General features: G+C 49.8%; 1 protein-coding gene across 1 annotated transcript in view; it reads left to right on the forward strand.

Moving 5' to 3' along the window:
- WWP2 (WW domain containing E3 ubiquitin protein ligase 2) overlaps positions 1-17,862 on the forward strand; it is a 157,728-nt gene that overhangs the window by 118,150 nt on the left and 21,716 nt on the right. The window contains exon 9 of the mRNA XM_002711669.4: positions 12,284-12,373. Within this exon, the coding sequence (XP_002711715.3) occupies positions 12,284-12,373 (90 nt within the window). The remainder of the gene's footprint in view (positions 1-12,283; positions 12,374-17,862) is intronic.

Below are 17,862 nucleotides of genomic sequence, written 5' to 3' on the forward strand. Positions count from 1 at the left end.
GTCCCTTTCTCTCTCTGTCTCTAAAACGTCCTTTCTGTAGCTTTCCATTTAGCTTGAAGGAAACCCCTGGAAGAGTGTGACGTTTTCAGATTGCAAATGTCTGCTCTATAAGGGACGGGTGCTGGAAGGTTCTGGAGGCTCCTGAGACAGTGGTCCAGGCAGGGGACAACTGGAAGTGAGGCTGCTTTTGTCAGCTGGCCTGGCGTCTGGTTTTTATCAGCGCTGAGCCTGCTTGGGGGACCGAGTGCTTATTACCAGACTGTGTGTGTGTGGCTTTGAACAACTGCAAGTGTATCCAGGCTCTGCAGCCTGCTCTGCCCCTCACACACAGAGGCACATTATTTCACCCTGGCAGTGCACACCCCTGCGGTTTCTTACATAAGGGAGGGCGTTGTGTTTGGACGGCCAGCGCAGCTCAGCCGGCCGGCTCAGCGCAGCCCGCCGCTCCACACTGGCGCTTGCTCCCTCAGTCATTGGCTCCCTGTCGTTTCCTGCCTGGGAGTGGGCTACATTGAGGAGGGGCTGTTTTCTGCATCTCTTGGATATGCCACCTCCCCTCTTGTTTCGCCCAGTCGTGGAGACCCGGAGAGACTTTGTCTACGTGGTCCCAGAGACGCTGTCAGTGATGGCAGCCCTGCAGCAGTCCTGTGGTGGTGTTTGTGGAGACCTTGTAGAGAGACGCTGGCACTGGGAGTGTCTCTGCTAAGTTACAAAGCAGCTGCTGCCATCGGATTTCGTTCCAGAGTCACGCTCAGCAATAGGCAAAGAGCGTAGGCCAAGGAGTTCTAACGCAGTGCTTCCCAAGTGATTTGTGAAGACCCAGTCCTTGGTTGTGGCTGTTGTATTTTTAGCTTTGTAATCCGTTACAGATCCTTTTGTTCTGTGCTTTGTTCAGAGGGATGAAACTACTGGTCACATATCTGGATGTTGAAGCAACATCAAAGGGACCAAGTCTCTTTGAGAAACTTCTATACTCTTCTAGTCATGGGGCAGTAACGAGCACTTTGGGCCATGGGCCTCGCTTTGAGTAGTGCCCGATTAAAGGGATTATAGCAGGGCGTGGGGGCCTTCCCCCTAGACTGATTTCGTTCTTGGCTCTGCGACGATTATTAGGTGCTCGAGCCGTGCCAAACAGGATGCATGTCTGGCTCCGCCGCCTCACCTCGGAACAGGCAGCTTATTTCCATGGATTCTCCTGCTGTCAGAGGCTGGGCCGTGACGTATTCTTGCCCTCCCCAGGTGTGTGTCTTCATGCAGAATTACTGATTTTCATTTTCACACACTTCCTCAAGAACTCAACAGCCGGGATTATTGTGTCCGCTTCTGTGTCCCCAGCACGGCACTTGGCCTCTAGAGACGCGCAGTGGGAAGTGTCTGTTGAATGAGAGCTACGTGATCTCACATTCTCAGTAGTCCTTAATGTTTGAGACACTTTGTTCTGTAAATCTTCCTATAAAATCCCACTGATGGGATAGTAGAGAAAAACACAGCGAGAGACAACACCCACCCAGATCTAACTTGTGGCGTTTGGTGTACACCGTGTACCGTGTACCGTGTACCATGTACCGTGTGTGTGTTCTCTTCCTGACTGTCAGTCCTACATAGCTGTGTGTGTGCTAACCGTTTACAATGTATAGGGGGCTGCTGGCTTTCATACGTGGGTTTTTTTGATGTAGGTTTCACAACTCTGTGAGGGAGCTACTTTTATGTTCATCCTGCAAATGCGCAAACCTGAAACAGTTTGCCTGACATCACATACGAGGATATCCACACACAATTCTACCAAAATTTGATCATCTTATCTTATGTGCTTTTAAAGTGTGTTTTGATTCCACGCTACTGCAAGCATGCTGGTGTGAGTGGTGACGAATACAGGAAAGCCGTTCAGGCCTTCATGAGACTGCACTGATGTGCTGGAGGTCTTCCTCTCTCGTTAGCCCCTGGATGAATAGGAGGTGACCAGTACAGTTGGACGTCCTGTGTGTGAACTTCTCTTTGATCCCATTCCCTGAAGACAGAAATCCGTGGCATTTGAGGCACATTTCAACTGCTGTGTGATATTCTGTTGTGTGAGCAGGTGCAAACCTATCGATTCTCTTCTTTCTATGCAAGTATAAACCTTGCTGCAGTGAAGTTTGTAATGGATGCGTTTTTGTGCACCGTTTGCGTCTTTCTGTGTTTCCCCACTGGAGGGGATGAAGAACTTGGGCTCTAGTGACTAACCGTCAAGTTGCTTTCTCAGAGCCCGCGGTCCAGGCACGCCCCTGGGAGCCTGCATCCCTGGTAGATCGGCCAGGCCTTCTCATTCCGACCAGGCCCACGGATGGCAGTGGTGTTTCCTGGTGGTTTTAATTCGAGTTTCCTCAGTTACCCCATGATTGAGCCTCTTTTTGATGTTTGGGTTTGGCTCCTTGGTTTCCTTTTTGCCCGTTTTCCTGCGTGGCTACCCGAGTTATCGTCTTCAACTGCACGGTCCCTGATACGTGCTGGATACAAAATGCTTCGTGATTTGCCTCACAAACATTTTCTCCTCCTCTGTAGCTCTTCTTTTCACTTTGTTCATGTACTTTTGTTATACAGAAGCTTAAATCTCAAAATAGTCAAATTTGGCCGGCGCCGCGGCTCACTAGGCTAATCCTCCGCCTTACGGCGCCGGCACACCGGGTTCTAGTCCTGGTCGGGGCGCAGGATTCTGTCCCGGTTGCCCCTCTTCCAGGCCAGCTCTCTGCTGTGGCCAGGGAGTACAGTGGAGGATGGCCCAAGTGCTTGGGCCCTGCACCCCATGGGAGACCAGGAGAAGTACCTGACTCCTGCCATCGGATCAGCACAGCAGCCATTGGAGGGTGAACCAACGGCAAAGGAAGACCTTTCTCTCTGTCTCTCTCTCTCACTTTCCACTCTGCCTATCAAAACAAAACAAAACAAAAAAAGAAAAACAAAATAGTCAAATTTTTCATGGGCCTTTAGTGTCTTATCTAACATGTTTCCCTACTCTGAAACTGTAATAATTGTACTCACATGCATGCAACCTTACATTTTCATTTTGATATCCATTTTATTCCACTTCAGTATCTTTAAAATCAGGATGTGATTTATTTATTTTTGACAGGCAGAGTTAGTGAGAGAGAGACAGAGAAAAAGGTCTTCCTTTTTTTGTTGTTTCACCCCCGAAATGGCTGCTACAGCCGGCACGTTGTGCCGATCTGAAGCCAGGAGCCAGGTACTTCTCCTGGTCTCCCATGGGGTGCAGGGCCCAAGCACTTGGGCCATCCTCCACTGCACTTGTGGGCCACAGCAGAGAGCTGGCCTGGAAGAGGAGCAACCGGGACAGAATCCGATGCCCCGACTGGGACTAGAACCCGGTGTGCCGGCGCCGCAGGCAGAGGATTAGCCTAGTGAGCCGCGGCGCAGGCCAAGGATGCGATTTATAACCATGAATCTATCATAGCTTATTTGGCAGTCCCTTTTTCTTTCCTAGTGAAACTTTTTTTTTTTTTTTTTTTTTTTTTGACAGGCAGAGTAGACAGTGAGAGAGAGACAGAAAGAAAGGTCTTCCTTTTGCCATTGGTTCACCCTCCAATGGCTGCCACCGCTGGCACGCTGCGGCCAGCGCACCGCGCTGATCCGATGGCAGGAGCCAGGTACTTATCCTGGTCTCCCATGGGGTGCAGGGCCCAAGCACTTGGGCCATCCTCCACTGCCTTCCCGGGCCACAGCAGAGAGCTGGCCTGGAAGAGGGGCAACCGGGACAGAATCCGGAGCCCCGACCGGGCCTAGTGAAACTTTTTTTAAAAAGATTTATTTTATTTATTTGAAAGAGTTGCAGAGAGAGGTAGAGCCAGAGAGAGAGAGGTCTTCCATTCCACTGATTCACTCCCCTAATGACCACAACGGCCAGAGTTGAGCCGATCCGAAGTCAGCAGCCAGGAGCTTCTTCCAGGTGTCCCACGCAGGAGCAGGGGCACAAGGACTTGGGCCAACTTCTGCTTTCCCAGTCCATAGCAGAGAGCTGGATCAGAAGAGGAGCAGCTGGGACTTGAACCGGCTGGGATGCTGGCGCTGCAGACTGGGGCTTTAACCCACTGTGCCACATCGCTGGCCCCTCTTAGTGAAACTTGTAAAAAATCTGTATTTATTTCAAAGATAATATGAGAAAGAGAGAGAGAGAGAAGGAGAGGGAGAGAAAGAGGTCTTCTATCCAATGGTCCAGTGATTCACTCCCCAAAAGACTGCAATGACTGGACTTGGGCCAGGCCTAAGCCAAGAGTCAGGAACTCCATCTGGGTCTCCCAGGTGGGTGGCAGGGGCCCAAGTACTTGGGGCCATCTTCCACTGCCTTCCCAGGCGCATTAGCAGGGAGCTAAATCAGAAGAGGAGCAGCTGGGACTTAAACCGGCACCCATGTGGGATGCTGGCAGTGCAGAGAGTGGCTTAACCTGTTGTACTACAGTGGCAGCTTCCTTAGTGAAATTTTAGATTTACTGAAAAACTGTATAGTTATATAATTTTTAAACAAAATTTTGGTGGTTTTAGGTATGTTATTTATGAACTTTCTTTTCTACCCATTATATTGTAAACAACTGAACAAGTCAGTATTCATTTATGATGTTTTTTTTTAAAGATTTATTTATTTGAAAGTCAGAGTTACAGAGGGGCAGAGGCAGAGAGAGAGAGAGAGAGAGAGAATCTTCCATTTGTTGGTTCACTCCCCAGTTGGCTGCAGCAGCCAGAACTGTGCCAGTCCGAAGCCAGGAGCCAAGATTTTCCTCTGGGTCTCCCACGTGGGTGCAGGGGCCCAGGCACTTGGCCCATATTCTACTGCTTTCCCAGGCCATGGCAGAGCTGGATCAGAAGTGGAGCAGCTGGGACTTGAACTGGCGCCCATATGGAATGCAAGAACTGCAGGCAGCAGCTTTACCTGCTACCCCCTAGCACAGGCCCCTACAATGTTAATTTCAACAGATGACTTTTCATTAAGAATAACATACTCTATTTTATTAGTCCTCCAATTGGGGGCATTTATGTTGTTTCCAGTTTTTCTGTAACTGTTTTAACAGATCTGCTTATACCTAAGGGGTGTTCCTGCAGTAAGGGTTTTGACCAGGTTACCAGATTGTCCTTTGGAAACAGGGTACCCATTTTTGCTCCCACCACCCATTTTTGAGAGTGACCATTTCCCTGCATTGCCAACCTTTTATCTGCAAAAATGTTTTAAAACCATGTTTGCATGTTCCTTTTCCTCCCGTCTTGCCTCCCTGTGAAAGCATGTATTTTGGTATTGCCAGCTTCCATGAAGAGCTCTGGGGACTTTTCCAGGGCAGAGCAAACGGAATGGCTGCAGAGGGAAGGAGAAGAAAACCAGGCTGAATTCTGGAGCCTCTGTAGCTGCTGCTGTGCCCAGAGGCCATAAAGCGCGGGTTGTTGGTGTTATTAAAAGGAGTTTGGTGTGCTTAGATTTAAAGCCTAGTTCAATATTTCAGGAAGGGTTCTTGGGGGAAGGACTGAATTTAACACATTTCCTTCCCAGTTTACAAAGAACCTACTGAAGCAATAAAAACAGTGAGCAGGAGCTGTGTTCCATTGCACTCCGATTTCTGACTCATAAAACAGTCTGAAAACATCCCTGCAGAGGAAGTAAATCTTAGAGCTCACCCCGGAAGAGGCCAGAGCTTGGTGGGAGGGGGACTGGATTCAGAGGCATTTATTATAGGAACATAAAATACAGCAATATGATTTTCATGTCCTTTTTTTCATCTGTGGGGAGTAGAACTTCTGCATAGGAAGCTTTAAGAATACTTGACTGCTTCTAACGTATTCTTGTTGACATTTAGTTTTTGTCTAAGTAAGCAGCAGGGCACGTTTTCTTTAGATTGCGTGAGGGTTTTGGAATGATCTTGTTTTCTGTTGGAGAGAGTGAATTTCAGTTGAGAATCAACTTTTCCAATGCCCAGTGCCCATGCCAATCAGAAATGAACAATGAACATATTAATGAATAATATGATATTTGAGTTTTTGTGTCTTTAAAAATTTTCTTTTAATTTATTTGGAAGGCAGAGTGACAGAGAGAGAGAGAGAGAGAGTGCTCTTCCATCCATGGATGCACCCCGCAAATGTCTGCAACAGCCAGGGAATTCATCATAGAGGGGAGGAAGATACACAGCTAAGCAAAGGGCAGTCAGAGCCCACTGGGGGAGCCAGTGTTGTGGTCAGCTTCCCGGGAAGGCAGTGGATGGTGGTACACGTGTTTGAGCTCCTGCCACCATGTCGGAGACCCAGATGGAGTTTCTGGCTTCTGGCTTCTAGCTTCTGGTTTCTGGCTTCTGGCTTCTGGCTTCTGGCGTTGGCATGGCCTAGCCCTAGCTGTTGCAGGCATTTGGAGAGTTAACCAGTAGATGAAAGATCTTTCTCTCTCTCTCTCTCTCTCTCTCTCTCTCTCTCCTCTCTCCTCTCTTCTCTCTTCTCTCTTCTCTCTGTTGCCCTGCCTTTCAAGTCAATCAATAAATAAGTCTTTATTTAAAAAAAAAAAAAAAAAGAACACACTTTGGAGCGAGGATAATACAGGAACAAGAAAAGTGACTAAGATGGATTGAAATTGGAAAAGGCTTTTCAAGTGCTTTAGAAAACGAAGACCCCATGCCGTCCCCGGCCCAGCTGAATGCTACTCATTGAAGGCCAGGGAGCAATATGTTGGGTAGGGACCTGGTACAAACTCGGTGCTTTGAACACGGTTTCTGAGAGCATCAAAGAAAGCTCTTCAGTGGGAGTGGATGTGACCCACGTGACCAAGATGTGGGGCTGAGACCCATGGGTGGTTTGCTTGTCAGGCCTTTTAATCTCAGTGTGACGAAGATGCTTGTAAGGGACTGAACCTAACCCATGACAGGGCCATGCTGATTAAAAGCCAATGCCAGCATCGCCTTCTTGGCATGGGGAGACCAAACCAAGACAGTCAGAAGGCTTAGTCCCTGTGGGTCAGCAGTTACTGGGGAGAAGTGAGAGACGCATTGAGCAGCTGTGCCACACGAGTGAAGGGGACAGATCTGTGTGAATTGTGAACAGCCATGAGGGTGGGGGAGGGAGGCCAGGTTAGGGATCAGGGAGGACCCGTGTGCACATTGAATCCGAGCAGGAGTCCAGTTTTAAAAGGAAAAACATGGATGTCAAAAAAGATAATGGAAGAAAGGTCTTGTTCCTCCGGCAGCCCTTCTAGCTGAGCCAATTGAGAGAGTTCCCAGAAGGACCTAGAGGTTGGCCAGACAATAACAGCCCCCAAAAGAGAGACTTTGGTTTCCAGGATCAGCTGCGATCAAAGATGGGAGGGGCGCGTCGTGTCTGGGCCTGTGCACTCGGAGGAGCCTCGGAAACCCGAAAAGGAGGAAAGAGGACTCAGCCCCGCTTTCGGCTCTGCAGCACGTGGGAAAACCACTGTGTCCGTGCCAGGCGTTTACTCCGTGCAGTGTGGAGTGTTATCCTGTCTTCAAGTGAAAATATTAGCCAAAGTGGAATAAAGCCAGAGTTCTCCCCTAGTCTCAGATGAAAGATCCAAAGTGGAGACTGCCAATAAAATGAAAATTGTAACAGTTTTTGGAATTTAAAAAAATGTTTTTAGGTTTTTTTTTTTTTTAATTTCTAGTTGCTACACCAGGTGTTCTGTCTCATAATAGGAGCAGCCCACCTGTCTTCCAAACTGTGACTTCGGAAGGAGGAGACTAGAGCTGGGGGGTGGGGGACTTGTGTGCTACACAGCTGCACACGGAGCCCCTGCCCTGCAGGAGTGGAAGGATCTGGCCGAGCTCTTAGGGAGCGCTGGAGCGTAGTCAGCTGCTGAAATCACGCTCGGAGCAAATGTCACGAGAGAGCGGTTGGCGGCGTTGCTTCCAAGTGCTTCCATTTTTCAGTCCTGGCTGTGAAGCCAAGTGCCTTGCTCGTTTCCAGATGCAGATGAATAAAGAGAGCATCTGATTTGCTGCTGTGTTGCAGAGCAGACAGGAGCTGGAGAGCTGGCGTGAAGCCACTGTCTGTTAGTGGCCTTCCTTGCCCAGATGCCACACAGGGATGGCAGCCTCTGGAGCTGGTGGCATCCGCTCTGCTTTGTCTTTAATTCAGAAAGGCATGGCAGGAGGTGGGGGTGGGGAGAAGATCTTTAACTTCCCCCAGTGTACATTTTCTTTTCTTTTTTTAAAGATACATTTATTTATTTGAAAGTCATGGTTACACAGGGAGAAGAGGAGAGGGAGAGGGAGAGAGAGAGAGAGAGAGAGGTCTTCTATCCACTGGTTTACTGCCCAGTTGGCCACAATGGCCGGAGCTGTGCCAATCCAAAGCCAGGAGCCAGGAGCTGCTTCTGGGTCTCTCATGGGAGTGCAGGGGCCCAAGGACTTGGGCCATCTTCTACAGCTTCCCAGGCCATAGCAGAGAGCTGGACAGGAAGTGGAGCAGCCAGGACTCAAACTGGTGCCCACAAGAGATGCACTGCAGGCGGCGGCTTTACTCTATATGCCACAGTGCCAATCCCCCATTGTACATTTTGATCTGGCCTCTGAATACGGAAGATTCTACCCTGTTAACAGGATATGGAATGAAGTTTGAAGATCTTCCTTTTGCCATGTGGTAGGAGGAAGGGACCGAGGCGTTGGAGTCAATCCCCAGGATTCTGTGCAGTCAGAAACTTGAGCAAGAACACCTAGGAAGGCCGGCGCCGTGGCTCACTAGGCTAATCCTCCGCCTTGCGGCGCCGGCACACCGGGTTCTAGTCCCGGTCGGGGCGCAGGATTCTGTCCCAGTTGTCCCTCTTCCAGGCCAGCTCTCTGCTGTGGCCAGGGAGTGCAGTGGAGGATGGCCCAAGTGCTTGGGCCCTGCACCTCATGGGAGACCAGGAGAAGTACCTGGCTCCTGCCTTCGGATCAGCGCGGTGCACCGGCCACAGCGGCCATTGGAGGGTGAACCAATGGCAAAGGAAGACCTTTCTCTCTGTCTCTCTCTCTCACTGTCCACTCTGCCTGTCCAAAACAAAACAAAACAAAACAAAACAAAACACCTAGGAGAGCAAACGTTCCCAGGCGTCTTCTGTGGTATTTGGGTTATTAAGTAAGCACGTGGGACGTTGTAAGCCTGAGACTGTGCTTGAAGCTCCTGACCTAGCAAACGGCAACTTAACTTCGTTTATGAACCCACTGCAGCCTAACTTAGTGTGTCTTTTGGTAAGAGGCAGCCAATTTCAGCCAGTTACAGGCAGCCAGCTAATGCGCCCTTGCCCAGATGAAGCTGGGGCATCGCCGTCACACAGGTGGCTTCTCTGTCTGCCTCCTGTGTTTGGCCCTGTCAGAGCCTGCTGCTCCTGCCGCTGAGCAGAGCACTCTGAGCCTGTCTTGTTTTGGGTGCTCCCCAATTCATGAATTGTTCTTTGATCAAGCAATCTGTGAAATGTAATTTGTCTAAATTTTTTTTCTTTTTAACATCAGCATTTTGTCTTTCAACACAGTGGACTCCTTTTAGGGGCTGTGTGTGCAGCCACCAGGGCTGGCCCTCCCCAAGGTGTAGGAGGGGCAGCTTCTTCTGGTAGATGGAATCTGAACAGAGGAACAGAGGGTTGGGATTAAGGTAGAGCCTAGAAATGCACACACTCATACCCGCAGCTGTCTGGATCCTACAGGGCTCCTTCATCGATGCCAGTGCGAGGGAAACCTGGTGGCTGTGAGGTTGGGAAGGGGACTATACCTTGTTTTCCGTTTAATGGGGTCCCTACAAATTCCAGTTCACCTTCCTTTTCCTCTGTTTCTTCCTTTCCGGAAGACATTCTAGAAGTCCTAGGTTTCAGGGGCAGAGTGGAGTTGGAATCCCACATAAGAGTTATTATGCTTCCCTGGGCCTCAGTTGCTCAATGATGTTGGCCTTCCCTCCCTAAAGGATAGAAGCAAGGATTGTGTGAGGTAAGGGCCGGTGCTGTGGCACAGTAGGTTAAAGCCCTGGATACAGCACTGGCATCCTGTGTGGGCCCTGGTTCAAGTCCTGGCTGCTCCACTTCCAATTCAGTTCCCTGCTAATGTACCTGGGAAAGCAGCAGAAGGTGGTCCAAGTCTCTGGGCCCTTGTACCCATGTGGGAGGCCTGGAAGAAGCTCCTGACTTCTGATTGTGGCCATTGGGGGGGGTGAAACAGCAGATAGAAGACCCCTCTCTTGCTCTCTCTCTCTCTCTCTTTGTACCTCTCCCTGTAATTCTTCTTTCAAATAAATCAAATAAACCTTAAAAAATATATATATATCGTATTAGCTCTTAGCTCATCGCGGTTTCTCAGTGGGTGATGGCGCCTCTTCTTTCCCTTCCTTTACTTAAAAACCTCCCATGTCTCTGCTTCTGACCGAGCTTCCAAGGACCTGGCCCCTGCAGCGTGCTGCGGAGACACCCCAGTTTCAATGGAAATGGTGTGGAATACAGCAGAGTACACGTACCAGGCTTCAGAACAGACGTTAGGCCATTCATTTCTGTGCAGTCGGCTCTGCGTTTAGTGCCACGCTATGCAAAACCACGCAGTAGAAGCCACAAAGCTTATGGGGGAAAATGGGCTGAGGCCATTACACTTGAGAAGCTTTTCAGCCACATGTTAAAAAAAAAAAAAAAGCGCTTAATAACAACAGGAGCACAGTTTTACGCATGTTAAATGAGTAAGGAACCAATGACGCTACAGGAAATACGGTATTTTCCCTTGAGGAAAGCTGAAGTTGGCCGTGGAAGCAGGTGTCAGGAGGGCTGCGGCTCGTTGCCGTGCTGTGAGGGGGTGCAAGGAGGGCTGTCTGAGGCAGACAGGAGCTGAGCACCAGATGTGCCTGGTGTGGTGTGTAACGCGTGGTAAACTGAGCCAGCTCGTGCCTGTGCGAAGTTCTCTGCGACCGGGTTTAGCTAGGGAATGTTTGCTGTGTTCACCTAGTGTTTCTCGTGAGAAACCCTGCATATGCAGACGGGAACTTTACATTACACTCACGATGGAACAAATGCGTGTCTTCCAAACAAGCATTACCGCAGAGCCCGCTCTACTAGCTGTCCGGGAAAGGCCGCCTTCCCCAGGCAGTGCCCAAAAGTAGAAGTAGACCGTTTTCATCTTTTTTAAAGTGGTAAGTCCTATAAATAGCATTTTGCATCCTTTATAAAAAGGTTACTATATTCTGGGTAAGCGGAACTGTCGTCAGATGCTGTGTGCATGATGGGTGTGGGGGATAGGTGGTCCTGGTCTGTGTTTGTGCTGGTCCTGCTCCTGGGTTCTCTCTGAGTCACCTGCTACCTGTCAGCACAGCTGAGCCCCTCTTATTAGCACCCTGAGCCTACCTTAACTTGCATGGAGCCTCACTGGTAGAGCAGTCAGTATGTAAGACTTCCTGTGTTTCTTGACTCACTCAGACCTCTGGTAAAGACCCCTTGTAAAATGAATCCTGTTTTCAGAAGTGAACTTGACCACAAATATATGTGATGCCAGGAGAATGGGAGCAGTCACGTGCATTGTGACTTTAACAGGCTACGCAGGCTATAGAAGTAGGAGGGTCCATACATTTTTGGAGGAATCCTTACAACTCAGAAATTACCTACTTAGTTTTGTTATAAGTGACTTTTGGAAGGAAAAAATCCTCAGCTTCCATCACATTCCTAAAGAGACCTTTGATTCTGAAACAGCCAAGGAATGATGACTTAGAAAAATCCATGAACTGGCTGGCGCCACGGCTCAATAGGCTAATCCTCCACCTGCAGTGCCGGCACACGGGGTTCTAGTCCCGGTCAAGGTGCCGGATTCTGTCCCAGTTGCCCCTCTTCCAGGCCAGCTCTCTGCTGTGGCCCGGGAAGGCAGTGGAGGATGGCCCAAGTCCTTGGGCCTTGCACCGGCATGGGAGACCAGGAGAAGTACCTGGCTCCTGGCTTCAGATCAGCGCAGTGCGCCGGCCGCAGCGCGCTGGCCGCAGCGGCCATTGGTGGGTGAACCAATGGCAAAGGAAGACCTTTCTCTCTCTTTCTCTCTCTCACTGTCCACTCTGCCTGTCCAAAAAAAAAAAAAAAATCCATGGACCGTAGATTCACATTGATCGTTTAGGGGAATTCAGAGTGAGCCGTGGTGTGTTCTCCTCGCACGTTGATTCCGTGGAGCGCCAGCACTGGGTGGCCTAGCCTCTGGATGGCTCTTGGCAGTCTTCTTTGCTGTTTCTTCTACATTGGTCACGTCACTGATAAGAACTTCCTGTCTGACAGGGGCTGATGCATTCCAACTGTGTATTTCATGCTACCCTTGACTTTGCTTTTCAGGTGGGAGCAGCGAGAGCTGCCCAACGGGCGTGTCTATTATGTTGACCACAATACCAAGACTACCACCTGGGAGCGGCCTCTTCCTCCAGGGTAAGGCGTGAACCGACAAGTCCCCAGGCTGGTGTTCCTGCCACTGCCATCCGGTTTTTTTTTTTTTTTTTTTTTTTTTGCCTCACTCTTTCTTGTTCCATTCTCCTCCAGTCCAGTCCACTCCACTCCACCCCATTCCTTTCCTTAGTCTTCCTCTTCTACGTTTTCTCCTCTCGCCCCACATGCACTGTGTTGGCCATGGGCTTTGTTAGGTGATGCTCAGAAGTAGCGTAGGTGTTGGATCCTGGAGGAAGGAGGGCTGGGGTAGCCTCCCAAGCCTTTGGCGTCTCTGTGCCCTCAGTCATACGTGTGCACAGAGATGTCCCCGACAGGACCATGTGTCTGGTTCCTTTCTTCGGGATAGCAGAGTCCAGTGATACTTATCCTGGATCACTTGGTTGCTTGTCCCATCCAGTTACCTTAGTGCCGCTCTCCTGTCTGGGGTAGACTTGACCTTTTAGGGAATGAGGAGGCTGAGATAGAAAGGGTGCTGTTGGGCACAGGGTTCACGGTGCCCTGTGCCCAACCTGCTCCTCCAGGCAGAGTGCATCTCGTCCCGCCGAGCTTGGTGAGAACACGGCTGAGGGCTCCAAAACCAGGGGGAGCGTGTCCAGGTCCATGGGGAGGGAGGGGTTGAGTCCCTGTCTGCCAGGGGCGGGAAGTTCTCTCCACGGGGGTCTCGCGATGGGAACTTTGAAAAGGGAAGGTATTCCGCTCACGGAAAGGGTCTGCCCCAGTGAGGCAGCCAGGGAGGGCTCCTGCGTCAACCCTTCCCCTCCTAAGCTTGGGGGGGGGGGGCATGGCAGAGGTGGGGAGCAGGGAGAGCCCTGGGCTTGGTTTGCTTCAGCTGTCAGGCGTGTGCCAGGCAAACCCCGCCTCAGCCCCTGGCCCTGCAAGTTTCCACCGATGGCTGCTGTTAGCTCAGTTTTCCAGTAGAATGGCTGCCTTTTCCTCTCATTCTTCCCCTTCTGGGAAGGAAGCTCAGAATCTGCCTTCACTGGTGCACACTCTGTTTCTGTTTTCTCTTGAAGTCAGATGAACTTACCAGAGTCACACTGACTTTGGCTTAATTTAATTTTTAAAAAGTTAGACGTTTTATTATGGAAATGGAAAATTTCAAATGTGTACAAAGTAGAGGGACCAGGCAGACAAACCCCCACAGGGTCCACAGGCAGACAAGCCCCTACAGGGTCCCCACTCAGCTTCACTAATTATCAAGCCATGACTAGTTTTGTTTGACCTATACCTGGGACCACTGTAAACCTCTGCGGACAAAGTCTGGCCCTCCGCTGGTTTTTCAGATAAAGTTGTATTGGGGTGGAGCCACACTTGCTTCTTTACTTATTGTCTGTGGCTGCTTTTGTGCTTCAGTGACACAGTTGAATTATTGCAACAGAGGACTGTGTGGGCCACAAGGCCTGAAATAGTTTTACTCTGTGGCCTGTGATAGAAAAATCTGCCAGTTCCTGTTCTGTAATCCCCCCTCTTCTTTCCCCTAACCCTCATCTGAATCATTTGGAGTCAGTCTTAACCATCATATCGTTTATCCACATTTCAGTATGTGTTTCTGGGGCGGGGTGGGGGGATGGGGAAGAGTGCTTATTGCAAGTGAAACCACAATGTCATTGATGTATTTCCTCCACACCGTCATAGACCCAGTCAATATTCAAATTTCTTGAAATGTGTAACAGTTTACACCTTGACTTTACCAGTCCGTGTTGCACACTTGTGCTTTGTGTATTTACAATGTGTGACTGTAAATGTGGCAGAACCTCTAAGTGTGCTGCTGCTGCTGGCCCTGAACCTCCTGGTCTGTGTGGTCCTTGACCTGGTGAGCATTTGGGTGGGATGTAAGTAAAAATATTCAATGGTGTCTCATTATTTTTAATTTAAAAATGATTTATTACTTGTTTATTTGAAAGGCAGAGGGAGGGGGAAGAGAGAGAGATGGAGAACGAGAAGGATCTTCCTTCCACTGGTTTGCTCCCCAAGTAGCCGCAAAGGCCAGGGCTGGACCAGGCCGAAGCCAGAAGCCTGGAGCATCCTCCAAGCCTCCCACATGGGTGCTGCAGCCCACTGGACTTGGGCCATCTTTTACTGCTTTCAGAGGTGCATTAGCGGGGAGTTGGATTGAAGGTGAAGCAGCTGGGACTCAAACTGGTGCTGGTATGGGATACTGGTATCGCCGGTGGTACCTTAACCTGATTGGCCACGTGGCGGTCCCTCAGTGGTGTCTATCGCCGGTGGTACCTTAACCTGATTGGCCACATGGCGGTCCCTCAGTGGTGTCTCGTGAGGGAGGAAGGGGGTTTACTCTTTGAGTTCCTAGGTTGATAGTACAGTATATTTTTTCATTTCCAGAAAAGTTATATTGTAGCCCAGGGTGTGAGTCTGCTTTTTATTCCACATGGAGTAAAAACTCGGGAGTTCTCCCTGAGTTTTAGACCAAGCACATTGAGCCTCTTCTGCTGCGTGTGGGAACCCAGCGAGAACAGAATGAGCGCTTAGACCTGTCACTAGTTATTGGGAGACGTCCTACCCAGGGAGGTCCTGACTGTGGTAGAGCAGTGGAGCCTCTGTCTCAGCAGACTTGGTCAGTGCGGAGCAAGGCCTGAGGCACGGGGCTCCCTTTGTGACGGCCACCCCTTCAGCAGGCCCATGGGGTCCCATGGGGTCCTGGTTGAGGACTGGTCGTTTTATGCAGGAGCAAAGAATACTGGGCCTGATAGCTAAGGTTGCACGCGGTCATTTGCTCATCAGTCACTGAGCGTTCCTCGGATCCGAGTGGTCATAGTAGAGCAGTGGGGTTGGGGATGGATCACATTCTGGCATCAAAAGCTAGACTTAAATACGGACAGCCAGACACGTGTTCACTGGAGGCACCAGCATGCGTAAGGGAGCGTAAGCCACATGTAGGGCATGATGCACGGGGCAGTTTTGCTGGAGCAGTCGGTCTGTTAAACAAAGATGCTCCAAGTGTCCCCAGGGATGCCCTCGGGTTTGGTAAGATGCAACAGCTGCCTGGGCCTGCAGCTGCAGGTCTGTGTTTTATGCTGTGAGTCTGCATTAGGTTTCATCTGAAATAAAAGGTGAGGTCATGCTCCTTGAAAGTTGGAAATCCACCACAGCTGAGGAGTTGCTAAATATGCAGAGTGAACATGTGTATGTTTGCATTCTAACTGAAAACACCAAAATGGCGGTAAAGGAGTGAGAAAAGCAGACATCCTCAACGACACAGGCGTGGAAGAGGAGAAGCACTGATCACAGTTCAGCTGTTGACAGATAAATGAAGGAGCTCAGGAAGCTGAAGCCCAAGCTTGCCGCGTGTGGTACCCACGAGGAAGCCGGCCAGTTTGCACCCCATGCAGCCTGGGAAGGCCTCAGCAAAGGGAGGCACCAAAGAGGGGTGTGGAGTAGATTAAAGGCAAAAGAGAAGGTGAACATTTTTGCGGAAGATAGGTAGTTTCCAGGTTGTCAGCTGTTACCCCATTCCTCTGACACATGTGCACACACATGCACACACAGGGCTATGTGATGGATGCTGACCCTGGGAGCAGGACCAGCCTTGGATCATAAGCCATAGCTGAAGGCACAGATGAGCTCCTAAAAAAGGCTTAGACCCAGCTAAAGACTTGGGGGTGATATATATATATTTTTTTGCCTGGGGAAAGTGATCAGTTGAAGGAAATAGAGTTGTGATATTTGGAGACCTTCAGTGAAACAGTTGAGTCTCTGCTGGGTCGCTCCACACTGGGAGTGGGCAGCAGACAGCCCCTCCTCCCCTGCCCCGGGCCGGGCACACAGCACTTCCCATCAGCATGTTTCTGACTCACTTTTATTTATTTATTCAATAGCTCACTTTTTATTTATTTTTAAAACCTTGATATATTCAAAAGGCAGAGTTACAAAGGAAGGGAAGGAGAGAGGAGAGAGAGGGAAAGAGAGAGATCGATCTTCCATCCATTGGGTCACTCAAATAAGTAAATAAATAAATTCTTTAAAAAAAGGAAAAAAACAGACATTGTCCATCCACTGGTTCACCTCCCAGTGCCCACAACAGCCTGGGCTGGGCCAAGCCAGAGCCAGGAGTCTGGCACTCCATCCAAGTCTTCCATGTGGGTGGCAGGGACCCAGACTTGGGCCATCATCTGGTGCCTTCCCAAGCACATTAACAAGAAGCTGGATTAGAAGCAGGGGAGCCAGGATGGTATCCCAGGCAATCCAGTATGGGAGGTTGGTGTCCCAAGAGGCAGCTTAACCTGCGCCACAACACAGCGACAGGACCTGTGGGTTCAGTCTAAAGGGCCATTTATTGGCTGGATCGGAGGGGGAGATTATTTCAGGGCAGGTTGCAGTAGGCCCGTGGCGAAGTGCTTTAGATTTGGGCACAGAAATGGAAAGTCAAGGGCAAGGAGTCAACAGAAGAAGCCCTTGGGCCATATGACTGGCTGACCTCGATGGGGATGGTGATGGTGCAGTTGCATCCCATAAGGGAGCTGGCAGTGAAGGTTGTGAAGGTTGTGAAGGGAAGATTGGCAGGCAGAACCCGGACAGGTGTGGAGGCTGGCAGTGTGGCTCGGGAACTGCTTCAGGGAAGGCCATTTTTAGGGAGGCCATAGGTTTTAACAGACCTTTGAAGAGGTAGCAGAAAAAGTCGGTGAGGAGGCTCATGGAGGGAAACGCCAGGCTGAGGCACAGCCGTCACGTGAGTGAGATGAGAATCCAGAGGCAATGAACGTGGGTAGGGGGGAGGCCTTCCAGCACTGAGGGCACACAGTGTAACAGTACTGGGCCCCCTTTGCTTGGGTCAGCCCTGCCTTCTGTGGTTGCAGTCTCGTTCTTTGTTTTCTTTACTCTGCCAACCACAAAGTAGAACATTTGAGACAGATACGAGATTTGAAAGGATGATACAAGGAATCCCTTGGAACTCTCCTCCGGCCCTAATAATCAGTAGCATTGTGTTTCATCTGTCCTCCTACTTCTCAGTAGGGGCTGCTGAATTTCATAGCAAATCCCATATTGTTTGCCCCATAAATGCATCGCATATGTATCTAACAGGTGAGAATAAAAACAAAAACAAAAGCACAAAAACGGGGCAGGCATTTGGCACAGCCATTCAGGTGCTGTTTGGGATGCCCACATCCCCTGGAAGGGTGCCTGGTTTGAGTCCTGACTCCACTGTCCATTGCAGCTTCCTGCTAGCGCACATCCTGAGGCGTACACTGCTGGCTTCCGTCTGGCCCAGCCCTGGCTGCGGCAGTCGATTGGAGGGTGTACCAGTGTATGGAAGACCAATCAGTTGATCTCTCTCTCTGCCTTTCAAATAAATAAAATAAAAATTTAAAAATAGCAACACTATTATCCCACCCAACACAACATTTCCTAAGTCATACCATATTCAACCCCTATTCCAAGGTCCTCAGTTGTCCTAAATATATGTTTTTATGCCTGATTTGTTTGAATCAAATTCAAATCCAAGGTCAACACTT

Source organism: Oryctolagus cuniculus, chromosome 18 (assembly GCF_964237555.1).
Source record: "Oryctolagus cuniculus chromosome 18, mOryCun1.1, whole genome shotgun sequence".
NCBI lineage: Eukaryota > Metazoa > Chordata > Mammalia > Lagomorpha > Leporidae > Oryctolagus > Oryctolagus cuniculus.